At 38.3% G+C, this 12,612-nt stretch overlaps 4 protein-coding genes and 1 long non-coding RNA gene across 9 annotated transcripts; 2 read left to right on the forward strand and 3 right to left on the reverse strand.

Annotated features, from left to right (window-relative positions):
* Positions 1–257: 257 nt before the first annotated feature.
* Positions 258–2,402, reverse strand: LOC124193518. 2 transcript variants are annotated; one of them, XM_046587376.1, is made up of 5 exons: positions 1,316–2,402; positions 1,055–1,234; positions 715–870; positions 492–603; positions 258–422 (listed from the first exon to the last, which is right to left on the reverse strand). In XM_046587376.1, the coding sequence occupies exons 2-5, from the start codon at positions 1,182–1,184 to the stop codon at positions 386–388; spliced, it is 435 nt and encodes a 144-aa protein (XP_046443332.1). In that variant the 5' UTR covers positions 1,185–1,234; positions 1,316–2,402; the 3' UTR covers positions 258–385. The 2 variants fall into 2 exon arrangements, with proteins under 2 accessions (XP_046443332.1, XP_046443333.1); XM_046587377.1 differs by having other exon boundaries at positions 736–870; positions 1,316–1,453.
* A 137-nt stretch (positions 2,403–2,539) lies between these two features.
* On the reverse strand, positions 2,540–7,282 carry LOC124193515 (mediator of RNA polymerase II transcription subunit 16-like). The gene is made up of 13 exons (XM_046587372.1): positions 7,032–7,282; positions 6,792–6,947; positions 6,529–6,727; positions 6,213–6,453; positions 5,994–6,158; positions 5,575–5,918; positions 5,341–5,497; positions 5,062–5,269; positions 4,859–5,001; positions 4,594–4,793; positions 4,333–4,525; positions 2,962–3,068; positions 2,540–2,888 (listed from the first exon to the last, which is right to left on the reverse strand). The coding sequence occupies exons 1-13, from the start codon at positions 7,121–7,123 to the stop codon at positions 2,628–2,630; spliced, it is 2,466 nt and encodes an 821-aa protein (XP_046443328.1). The 5' UTR covers positions 7,124–7,282; the 3' UTR covers positions 2,540–2,627.
* Positions 7,283–7,497: 215 nt separating this feature from the next.
* LOC124193517 (delta-aminolevulinic acid dehydratase-like) lies at positions 7,498–9,580 on the forward strand. Its single transcript, XM_046587375.1, has 5 exons — positions 7,498–7,715; positions 7,786–8,032; positions 8,646–8,766; positions 8,838–9,187; positions 9,254–9,580. Exons 1-5 carry the CDS (start codon positions 7,594–7,596, stop codon positions 9,410–9,412), a joined length of 999 nt encoding a protein of 332 aa, XP_046443331.1. The 5' UTR covers positions 7,498–7,593; the 3' UTR covers positions 9,413–9,580.
* Positions 9,581–10,026: 446 nt separating this feature from the next.
* On the forward strand, positions 10,027–12,352 carry LOC124193516. 2 transcript variants are annotated; one of them, XM_046587374.1, is made up of 7 exons: positions 10,027–10,233; positions 10,483–10,766; positions 10,836–10,890; positions 10,984–11,094; positions 11,226–11,371; positions 11,495–11,695; positions 11,794–12,352. In XM_046587374.1, exons 2-7 carry the CDS (start codon positions 10,488–10,490, stop codon positions 12,118–12,120), a joined length of 1,119 nt encoding a protein of 372 aa, XP_046443330.1. In that variant the 5' UTR covers positions 10,027–10,233; positions 10,483–10,487; the 3' UTR covers positions 12,121–12,352. The 2 variants fall into 2 exon arrangements, with proteins under 2 accessions (XP_046443330.1, XP_046443329.1); XM_046587373.1 differs by having other exon boundaries at positions 10,027–10,225.
* LOC124193519 lies at positions 10,761–12,556 on the reverse strand. Of its 3 annotated transcripts, XR_006874296.1 has the most exons (4): positions 11,772–11,888; positions 11,444–11,683; positions 11,219–11,378; positions 10,761–11,153 (listed from the first exon to the last, which is right to left on the reverse strand). It is a non-coding gene; the product is annotated as an uncharacterized LOC124193519 (long non-coding RNA). The 3 variants fall into 3 exon arrangements; XR_006874298.1 differs by lacking the exons at positions 11,444–11,683; positions 11,772–11,888 and adding an exon at positions 12,456–12,556; XR_006874297.1 differs by lacking the exon at positions 11,444–11,683 and having other exon boundaries at positions 11,772–11,902.
* Between the last annotated feature and the right edge of the window lie 56 nt (positions 12,557–12,612).

A 12,612-nucleotide genomic window follows, 5' to 3' on the forward strand; every position in this document is an offset into this window, starting at 1 on the left:
ACTCAGTCGAAGCTTTTTAAAAATTTTTAAATGTTCTCTTGAATCTTGATCTTGAATGGAACTCTATTTTCTATTTAAAAAATTATGAACCAGCCCTGCCATCTTACACGCCGAACAACCCTCCCACACCGTAAGAAAAACTAATTTTTTTCGATTTCCATTCTAGAAACTAGCAACTTTTTTTTTTAATTTCAAATAGATTCAATCTCTTTCAAAAAATGGTACTAAAAACAGCAATCAATAGTCAGCAGAAAAGATCACAATGTAGTACAACGTTTATTATAGTACAATATATGAACTAGCGTTTTAAAGAGTCATCAAGATAAAGTTTTAACGATGTTTTCTCTCCTTTTAAGCAAAGCTTGGATAAAACACTGTTTAGCTTTCATGCTCCTTCTTGATTTTTGACGTTTCCATTTTTTCTGTGAAATCGTATGATGAAATATCGATGAAGTAATTTGTTTTTTTATACCAGTCAGTCAATGAACAACCTTTCAATGCAGTGGTAAAGCTGCTCAATCCCTATTGGATTACATTCAAGAAATGTCTCCTTTTCTTGGCTATTGGAAGTCGATTCATCCACCTGCGGGGACGGGACGATTTCTTTTAAAAAAACAAAACACGTTTTAGTATAAGAGAATAATAGCCTTTAATTAATGAACAAGTTATCAAAATATTATGCAGCTAGTTTGAAGACTAAACACCAAATCTTACGTTCCATTTCACTACGTTTACCGTAGCGACTTCCGATGAAAAATCTTTCCGGATTACGGGCGTCCAGTTCACTGTTGCCAAGAACGATTCCGCCATTACCAGAGCGGCCAAATCGGGGCCCTCCGAAGAATCTTTCGTCAGCCGAACGGCTAGCGACTAAAAAATTATTATGCAATGAAAAAAATAATTAAAAATCAACAGATTCTTTTCAAAGGAAAATTTAGAAAAAAGGAAAAATAAAGACATCCCCATTCCTTTCTATCATTCGCAATGATCATACAAAGATTGATAAATTCCAGAAACATAAAAAAATATTTTAAAAGAAAGGCGTGCAATTTACCTCGAGAACGAACTTCAGACCGCTTCCCATAACGTCCATTCGTAAAAAAGGTCTGGGCATCAACTAAGACCACACTCATCATTAACGCCAACGTGCAAAATAGCCAAAATACGGATTCCTTTCTTGCCATGACGTGAGGTTTATTGAGTTGTTGAATGTAATACGCTAGTCTAGCGCAAGCTGAGAAAGAAGAAATTTGAAAAATAATTAGTGTTACTACGTTTTCTTCAGGTTTTCTTTAAAATATTTACGAATACTTGCCAAAATGAGTGCTAAAGAGCGGATGCAACAACTACTGAGGCTGAAAACGTCCGACAGCCCGTAAGGTAGATACACTGAATGAAGAAAACTGTATCCGCTGAACGGTATTTATACTGAACAGCACCGCGCGGGTTTACAGCGCAACCGCTGGAAACGCAACAACATTCGAACAAGAGTGATTCACAACGCTGGCTAATCTATTTCACTTTTAATTATAGCTCCATTTTTGTATTGCTAATAAATGGTTTATAAAAGCTTCAACATTTATTGTTAACTTAAAGAATAAATTTTGTACTTGAAATTCTTCATTCGGCCTATAAAATCAAAGATAATTTACTCAACTTTTTTATTTTTTATTAACACAAGAATTTAAAAAATAACCTTGAATCAAATATTTTTCTGATTCTTTTCTTCTCATTTTATAACCAAATTTCTAGACTTTCTGTGGTTTCTGTATTTTGCGGTTCTGCCAGCGTAAATCGCGAAAATGTTAGTGCCATACCCGCGCATTAGTTTACAAAACAACAACATTAAGAAACTTTAGAATAACCAAACGCACCGTATGGACGTCGAGGGAACATGAGCCAGATTGCATTACGCCAGATAAACTGTATTGCTTAATCTCGATAAAAACCCATTCAACCGAGCACCAGCAACAGGTGCGATCCTCCCTTGTATTAGTTTGTTTACGTCAACCAACTATAGTCTAGATGCCTCAATAATAACAGGAAAGTTATTACGCCGCCCACCCAACGTCAACTACGCAATAGATAATTCCAGTTATCTTAAGCAAACAACAAATTTATTTAGACCTATAGTATCCCAGCATTACTACCGCGTCACCGGAAGAGAATCCTTTATCCGCCCACTCTGATCAGAAAACAAGTGCAAATTATACCGATAATATTATTATAAAGGTAACCAGTAATGTTAAGACCACGTCCGTATAAAACCGAATGATCCTAAATGATAACTGAACTAATATTACATTGAAAGCATCTCGAGGAGTAACACTTTTTGACACATAACCGCGCTCCATCCATCTCTTAATTAGCGAGGTTAACGTCGTTACTATTACAACGGCAAGTAGTAAGTTGTTGGTGGTGGACAAAAGCACAAAGTTGGCTGATGGGTTCAAGACAATGTTACGCTATTACACCTCTTTCTTTTGTATCTACGTTATTTTAAGTATAAAGACATATTCGATTGTGCCATTATAATTAGTAATTGTGCATGAGAGTGTATGATATCCAACCACGAAATGGAATTCAAAAATTGACAGCCGTACAAACGCGTTTAAATGAACTACAAATTACTGGACTTCTTGTCGGCTCCATTTCCCGCGACATATGCACGACATCTGCCATCGCATGTCCCACGATTTGGCAGCGTTCGATCGACCCACCCGCAACCCCTTAACGACGATGCTGATGCCCTTGCAGCGCGAGCAGTAGCGAACATTATGCGGTTTCGAACCAAGGTAGACGTGGCGAATCGAGTCGACTTTGCTCTCGCCTTCGACGCCGTCGTACTTGGTTGAACTGGGCTCTTCTGGATGGCTTCCGTATTCGTACTGCATTTGCAAAAACAACAAATAAGGATGACAATCCTAATGGAAACTGGGAAAAAAGAAACTTGTATCGTACCTGTAACGGTAGCTGATTAAACAAAGTAGGGCTGGCTATTCCACGCGCTGGCAACGAGAGCCCAATGTCAGGAATAATGAGTTGACTCGAAAGTTGGCAACATTCGTCTACAAGTATGGGCACGCACAAATGAATAAATTAGCAAATAAACACACTGAAAACACGTTGAATGACACAAAAACACAGTTTGCATAATCGGCACTCCGGGAAAGAGACACTAGAACAATCCAAAGTCGAAAGAATAACAAACTGATGCCGAAAAATGAAAGTTCATTCAGATTTCGTCAAGTTAATGTCACTTGTATCGTCATCTTCCATTTCTAATGCGGGGTTTTCTACACCAGAAGAAGGATTTGCGAATGAAGGCGAATCAGGAGGAGATCCGGTCGGCGTTAGTTGATAAAAATCCGAGCGATATTCAATCCCAAGAGATTGGCGTTCACCATCTTCTTGCGAATCTTCGCTTTCGGGAGGCTGAGGGCTACTAGCTACAGAATCGATTTCCAAAGTGATTTCCAAGTCTCGTTCTGCGATGCTTATCAGATACGATGGCGATGTGATGTCACCGTTTTCACTCATCCAAGAAATGTCCTCAGTGTCCCATGTAAAATCGCTTTCCGACGGTCTAGACGGGGGCATAGTTTTCAACGTTAGCGGTTGCACGCGTTTAGACGTAACTTCGGCTTCAATCATTTGGTTCTGACGAGGTGTGAAGGACTGAAGGGTTGTGACTTCGTTATCGATTTTCTCAGTAGGGATGTAATATTTAGGCTGGATTGGTAACGTATTAAAGCTAAGTGGGATCGTCGTCTTGTTGGGTTGAGAAGATAAAAGGTGCTGATCAAATCCCGAATCACTCTTTTTGTCAACTTGTTTCTCCTTCTTCCACAAATAATACGCTACGAAGAAAACAATCGCCCATATTGCGGCTGCAACCACCCAGTATGCAAAGAGCCAAAGGTTAAACTCGGAACGATCATTACCGACTAAATGATAGCGATTCCAAATAGCCGGACACAAAACAAACCAGTAAGTAACAAAGAAAACTAATGTGAATACAGGAACACCAACGGTCCAAAAAGGCCTCGTGCCAATGAATAAACTGCGAATGAAGCCCATTTGCTCGCCAAGAATTCCAAGAGATGTTTAAATATGGGTCTTAAAGGGGAGCACCTGCTAGTCACGACTAGAGAAAAATATATTCTGATTTTCTGGGCTACGAGAAACGAATTTTTATCGAGCAAGGAAGTGGTCGATCCTTCCGGACGTGGCTGGCGTTAACCACAGCCACCACTGATTTGTAACTTAAACCTGACAACCGTTGTCGGTGCAGCAACAATCTCTTGAGGAAAAATTTTGAATAAATATTACCTAAAAGGCTTTCATCAGGTTCTGATGTTTGAAGAAGTCGAGTTAGAATGCGAAACAGTGTGGCAATGACATCAACGTTCTCCATGTAGCTGAAAGTAGGCAAGCACGAGTGACGAATCAAGCCCCAAATCCTGAATATGACCAATAGTTCTCGAAACATATTGAGTAGTTTAGGGTCACGTAGCATGTCGCACTGAAAGAATTCCAACCGATTTAATAAAACGCTTTTTATTACGAATAATTTGAAACGTCAAATATTACCATTGTTCCTCGTGTAGTGGTTGCAGTTCGCCAATCGGGCAAATTGTTCAATAACCTCAAAATAAAGGTGACTGTCCATTGAATAAGATGTTGCACTGTGATGAGAGTTGATGCCTCAACTGTAAATTCTTTGACTTCCAAGTGTAGCAACACTTTGTCAACTTCAGTGCCGACCTCTGGAACTTTGGAACTCAACACAGCTAATTGAAAATATTGAGCACATGTTACATGTATAGAAATGGATGTTTAATCATTAATTATTTACCAGTAAGGCTATCTGCAGGAGCTCTATCTTGATTAAAGAGCTCTGATGGTGGCCTCAGCAGCGATTTCAGTGCGTAATATACTGAGTTAAGCATAATAATACCGTATTGCAATCCGGCCTTTGAACTCGCAGTTGGACCCAACCTTTTAACCAAAAATTGTATCAATTACTAATGGCACTCGTAACAAAATTCTATTAGTTACCTGAAGATAGCCAATTTAATATTGAGCAATCTATATTGCAGCAATTGCTGTAATCCAATAGATTGCTGGTTGAAGGAGTCGGTTAATCGTTCACACAGGGAATCCAGCATCGTCGATCGCAAACCGATAAGAACGTCCCAATAGTCGATACCAGTCAGCAGACAATACTCCAATGACATTAATGCATAAGGAATGGTGACCGAAGCTCCTACACATAATTTGTACAGTTTAAAACTTATTTCATTCAGATATTTGCCGAAGACTATGCCAAAATCTTACCAGGATCTGTGATGGGAGAAAGTTTGCAGACAAACATTGTCGCAGTGTTATCGAAGGCAATCAATGCATTGCCAGTGGCAGTGAAACACGCCGAGCTGACCGTTTTCGATTGGGCGCTTTCACATTTCGACCTATCCACAATGCTGAGGTGTCCAACCTGAAAACGTACCGTGTCCACATGAAATGTTATTAATTTTTGCGCTATTCAACGTAATCTAGATAGACAATATCTACCTGCTTCATACTCTCGCGATATAAGCACAATAACTCTCCACATACTGTGGCGATGACTAAATGATGCTGTGGAGGGCTACCCGCTTCTTGGCCGTTTACCCAGACATTGCGTGACGGACAGACGTAGGTGATTCGACTGTTGCAATTGAAAACGGACATACACTGCCACTGCAGGAAGCGACTCATGGCAGCCGAAGTGGAGAAGAGTGAATGAATCGTTCGTTCAACTTCTGACAGCTCCCAATACTGCAGAGTTCCACTATTAATTCCATTTACTACTAGGAATATTCCCGATGGATCTTCTCGTGAACTGAAATTCACACCACATACACGCATTTCGTTGGCTAATTTTGAAAAGAAAGACACCTTCAGTATTTAAAAACCAAAATCAAAATGTTCGATATTTCAAGCAAATTTACCTCCTGACTGCAGGGGGAAAAGTCCAGTGAGTGTTTCAGAACGAAGACGATATTCATCAAGAAGGCAACTGAATTCCACTCCGTCATCTTTTTGAATGGTAAGCTTGCAATATACAATCGGGTCCAAAGGGATTCCCGTGCATGCTACGGCTAATATTTCTCCATCTGAAAGACCGTACATGAGTTAAGAAACTGGTAATGAATTAATTACTCAACTACCTTTTGTCCAGGCAAGATCCACAAAGGAATATGCTAATCGTATTCCGCCAAGAATTTCTACATTTGTTGTTTTCCCTTTAGTACCACCCATCACAAAAGCTTGCACAAGGCCAGTCATTCCAACAACAAGAAAACCTTGTAGAGGACGACCTCCGAATCCGCGAATAGTTGGTTTCATATCTACTTGAATATACTTGTCCAGATATGACACACTTTCCCGGTTTTGGCAATTTAAAAATGTCTAAACAAATTTGAAAAAAAAAAAAAAATGTAAAGGGTTAATTTGAAAAATAAAATTACTTCAACTGTATATTACTTTCTTTCCGTTAAAGAAAAACATTCCAGCCTGGATTGGCTCATCTGGAATGCAAATGTTAGCTACTCTGGTCCATTCATTCAAAAGATGTGTGAGTGTTGTCCAGATTTCTGCATTTCCCGCAGTATCACCGATAAGCAAGTAATGACCAGATTGGTCCCATTCCAGAACAGTTACTTGTGCCACACAGCTCTTAACACTAGAAAATAAAACAGAATAACTTTTCAAATTTTCTGAACTAGTTGTTAACATTTCAAACTCACATATGCGTATCCCATGGGGTATTAGCGTCACAAACAACAACATTCATGTTTTGGTCACTTGGACCTGCTGTACTACTCTTCAGTGTTCCATAACAAGCAAATGCTATAACATTTTGAGGAGACACGGCACACGCTGTGACCCCAATATCAGACTCACTGCAAAAGATAACCACATTTTATTAAGAGTTATACAATATAATATTAAAAATAGCACTAAATAGAATGTGAAGGGGTTATCACTTTTCCCACGGAGAATTGCCCGTGTTTAATCGTTGGCGTTTCCTGGGGCTTTCTTCATAATGACTACGTCGGACAACAGCGATCAGATCCATAATATATGGAAACACGAATTCAATGCAGAGATTAAGACAATCTGCAAATCAAGTAAATATTTTTTGGATGACAGAAATCAACGCGACGAATAGATAAACATTCAAACAACGTTAGCAGCCATTCCAAAAAGACCTAGCAGACGCAATATTTCTCTGAGCTCTGCGGCGCCATCTAACGGAGCACATTACAAATGCGCTGATTTGATTTTGATTATTTTTTCCACATGAAACTCGCACGAATCGCAAAAAATTATAATTTGATGTATACGTATAAATGTTTTTGAATAAATTATATTAAATAATTATAAAGTACATTTTATTTGGTATAAATTTTCCGAAATTAGTAATATGCAAATGTAGTACGAGGATAGATTGCAAGACGGGAGTCTGAGTAAAGAAGAGCAATCTAGTTTGGGCATTCAGTGTGCTCAGTTGAATTGATTCAGTAGTCACCACAAGATTAGTTAAGAATGTCTGAAGTCCCAATAACACATATCTTACACAGCGGATATTCTCACGCGACTCTACGAGCATGGCAAACTTCCGATACAACAATTAAACCGAACAATTTGATGTACCCTTTATTTATAGTGTAAGTAACTAAATGCAATTTCATTATAAAAATTTAGCCAGACATTAATTTACTCTTATATAACATAAAGAGATGACCCTGAAGCAGAACAGGAAATTAGTGGGATGCCTGGCATTTATCGATTCGGAGTTAATCGTCTCGAAAATCATTTAAAGTCTGCCGTCGCAGCGGGATTAAGTTCTGTCTTGTTATTCGGTGTGCCATTTTCAATGCCGAAAGACGAATTCGGTTCGGCGGCTGACCATCCTGAGAACCCAGTCATTTTGGCCATCCAAAAGCTTCGACAACTTTTCCCCGATCTACTCATTGCGTGTGATGTAAGTTGTAGCGCAATTTTATTTAAAATCTTAAGTAATTCCACTACAATGTTATAATATTAAGGTTATACAGATTGAGGATAGAAAATTCAGGATAAATGTTTAGAGATAATTCTTTGGAGTTTTAAGTTTTGGTTAACCCTGATAGTCAATCTTATCTAGTTTGCTTTCAAGTTCATCACAAACTAGCCGGTGGCGTATCAAGTAACACAAGTCAGGCACACACAGATGTTCCATGAATAAACAAAAAACCCTACAGGCGTAACTGTCATCCAACAGTTTTTCGATAAATAACGTAGCAAAATGTTGATTAGAGTTGTTGCTGGACAGGCTACATATTTCTACTATGCAATGCCCGCTAAGATCTGACTTACTTTTAGAATTATTTATCCAAATTGCCAAATTTCGCTACCGCTGAAATCTGACATTTCCAGTACCGCAGTGCGGTGCTTCAGTAGTGCAGACTAATATGAATATTGTCAGCTACGATCGGTGTCTGGGCTAATTCGAACACAGACCAGCTTCAGTCAATGTTTGAGAATTTTCTTTATCTAACGGAACCCATCCTTTTTTATTCTGTGGGAATCACGCCTTGATTTATCTGTAAATGCAGGTATGCATTTGCGCATACACCATCCATGGACATTGTGGAATCCTCTGTGACGACGGTACCATAGATAATGCTGCCAGTGTTGCAAGGTTGGCTAAACAAGCATTAGCATATGCCAAATCAGGTATTACTTCCATAACTAGATAGAATTTTATCCATTATTTTACCTTTTTAAATTGCAAATGGTTCGCAAAGGGGCCCACGTAGTAGCCCCTTCCGACATGATGGACGGCCGTGTGGGCGCCATAAAAAAGATTCTGCAGGACAACGGTCTGGCCAGCCGAGTCTCTGTTCTCTCCTACGCTGTCAAATTCTCTTCCTGCTTCTACGGGCCCTTCCGTGATGCCGCGAAATCGGCTCCAGCATTCGGCGATCGTCGTGCCTACCAGCTTCCGGCCGGAAGCAAAGGCTTGGCTATGCGTGCTGCTGAACGCGACGTTTCTGAAGGCGCCGATTTCCTGATGGTGAAGCCAGGATTGGCTTATTTGGATTTGGTTCGTCAAGTCAAAGATAAATTCCCCAATCATCCCATGTTTATCTACCAGGTAAAATATATAACCTTATTACTTTGGTGCTGTGCGAATTCCGTTTGATTGTTCTGATAATTCCAGGTCTCGGGAGAATACGCCATGTTGTACCATGGCGATAAAGCCGGTGCATTCAACCTAGACAACATGCTTATGGAAATTTTATGTTGCATGCGACGATCTGGCGCCGATGTCATCATTTCTTATTTTACACCCAGGATTTTGGAACTGCTCGCCAAATAAGTCGTTTAAAAGATCTGCAGATACCAAAACAAATCAACACTCAGAAAGTACATATGGTTAAAGAATTAGTGTATCCATCTATTCTTAGAAAATTATTATATAGTTAATATTCTAGTTGTAAGGTGTTATCTGTTAACGGGAATTTGAAATACATTAAACTGGTCTTAAGTTTTACTGATTAAATTGAATATGGTACCTGCAGATCAAACTTTTGCGTGTTTTTTCGTCACTCCGTCATGTTGGGTCGAGTGTAGTTTGTCATGTAAGCCACAGGAACCATACGTATTAAAACATTGGACCTATATAGAGAACGACCATCGTATAATTTTTAATCACGCCTTGACGAGCGCGCAATATGTCTCAGCGCAGAACGTAAGTTTCTGGTGCTGCAGTGTGTAACTTAACGAGGCATATGGTTCGCTCGACCTCGATTCTCAAAATCAGAAAATGATTTTGTATTGATCTTGCAGTCGGAATCTCTTACTGTGCGTGACTGGCTAGATGTATTGATGGATACCGCATTATCATTCATTCATCAGAAAATCAATTCTGAATTCTCCCTTGCTTTTGGGACATTCACGACGCAACGGCTCTTTGGTATTTTGAAAGTTTACGTACCTAAAGCTCATTTAGTGCGTAGGCACCGCTTCGCAAGGTAAGGTGGCTCCTGAAATCAAACAAACTAATTATTAGTTTTCAGATAATTAGCCAGTCTGTAGTTTGTATTTGTTTAGTGATAATTTGGATTGCCAACTATACAACGTGTAATCATACAAACAGCAGAAGAAACAATGGGTATCTGCATGACTACTGGTAAGACTGTAAGTCTAAATTTTAAAAAAATTTAACAGCAGATAATTGTTTTGGCTGGACGCTCATATGTAAATTTACGTTTACAAAATCGATTGACAAAATTTTAACGAGAATAATAGCATTCCTGCAAGAAATAATTAAAGAAACTATATTAAATTACGTTAACAAAACAACTACCTCCAGACTACCTCACGCAAATAGAATAATAATGAGCTAATAGTTTGCATTTACAAATTTCCGCAAATTTCCAATTAAAGATACGATGACACCGGATTCAGTAGAAAACGACACTGAAATTCAGACTATAAGTAAATCAATTCCATCAGCAAAAGGCGTACCTTTGGGGATACCATTCTCCAAATTCAATTGGAGTGATGAATCCAACAATATTACCACCTCCGCTGGGGATTCCAGTGATCCAGTCTTTGTTATTGATGCTTCTGCAGTGGCCAATTTGCCCACATTAAATGACTCCCCAATAAAAAAAAACTACAACGAATTACCAAAACGGATACCGTTGGTAATTCAGAGAACTATCAAGGTACATTTAAAATCTTGGCTTATTAGGCAATGGCAATAAAATTAATTCATCAAATCAAATTTGAATCAGGAATCGGATATTTACAACATTCCGAAAATTAATATAATTTTCGTTTTGGACGCAGGTAAAACTGTTCACTGATTAAAATTGCTTTTTTCTAAATCTATTACATGACTTTTTTTTTTTTTTAAATACGAAAAAATCCTTATTCACAAAGAAATGCAAAGATCAGAAATTATAACCAATTTAAAACATCTTACGGAAATCAGCGGAAGATTACACCATGTTGATATGATGCCGATATTTCTTGAAGTCGTTTCTACTATTGGTAAATCCGTTATAAAAATTAAGCTGAAGACTTCGGCACTGTAGGTTTTGATGACGTCTCTGGCACACTAAGAAAAAAATTAGAATTTCAATTGGCTGATAAGATTTAACGTGATGATCTTCACATTTTAGGCAGCCAAGATACAGACATGATTCCGCCCTCCAAAGCTCTTGAAGTTTTTATCAATCGAATTTCATCGGAAATCATAAACGTTGATGCCGTTCTCGTCACGGGATATCCACGAAATATGCGAGATGTAGTCGAATACATGGCAAGAGTAAGTCCTGGAATTAAGTTTAGTAAAAAAAAAAAATCAGCATTCTTCATGCAATTTAAAATGTTTTAATACTTTCTTAATTAATGATAAATGAGTGACGGAATTATTACATTTCTCTATCAGGTTCAACGAATCAGCGGTGTTATCCTTCTAAAGGACCCCAACTTTCAGTTATTTGAATGTGATGACGATTCTACATCAAATGACGATGTCAACCAGGAATGGAAAATGACGTCGAATGCCACTGATGAACAGCTGAGTCATTTTCGATCAAGCATTTTCCCTGTTATTCAGTTCTTCAAACAGGAAGAACTTCTCCACATGGTGAGATAGACATACGCTATATACAGATATATATTCAAGACGAAAACACCGCCGGAAAAAACAGTTTCACATATACCTATTTATATTCTTATGGTTAGGTCACTCTTGAACGATCTTTTCTGGAAATTTTCCACGATATTTACGATAAAGTTCTGTTGATCCTGTCACGACTTCCTCAGTCACCTACACATGAAATTATGACGGAAGAGAAAGAAGTTGTGGACGCTACTACACTCACGTCACCTGTTCGTAATAACTCTTCAATTAGCCGAGAAGTCAGTTCGAAAGAGCGATCAAGGATCAAGTCTTCAAACCTACACCAAAAGGCCTTGAACAAAGATGTCAGAGACGTCCTTTCGTTGGTACAAGCTGGGTCCATTATGGAGAGGGTGTCTTCTGTTAATGCAAAATCAAGGAAGAAGTAAGGAGCCCCTAATAGTGTGCTGAGACATTTTTTTTTCTTAAATGGACGCCCGTCAAGGTTAATAAGTTCAAAGTATCAAGTTTCGCAGCACATCATTAATAATAACACAGAAAAAAAATCGCTTTCCGCACTTTCGTGTAGCCCAAATGACAAACAAGATTAAATCCAGGATTGTATATTAGCTACCAATATAAATACTTAAGAAATAATAATACACGATTATGTTAACCAAATTGTGTTTGAGGATTTATTTTTGGGTATATTAAGACAATCCTTATTAAGGCAATCCATAAGGCAAATAGAATAGAGAAAATTTTATTTGAAGGAAAAAGTTACCTCAGAGTTTCTTATTTTTTTCTAAGAGGAAAGAGTGCAACTTCAAATAGAATGAAATCATGACAAATTATAGCAGTCGACGTATAGTAATAAAAAATTTTGTGGCCACGCATAGAAAAATAAAAAAAATATAAAAATAAACAATGTTACGCGGATA

The sequence above is a fragment of the Daphnia pulex genome, chromosome 5, assembly GCF_021134715.1.
Source record: "Daphnia pulex isolate KAP4 chromosome 5, ASM2113471v1".
In the NCBI taxonomy this organism is placed as follows: Eukaryota; Metazoa; Arthropoda; class Branchiopoda; order Diplostraca; family Daphniidae; genus Daphnia; species Daphnia pulex.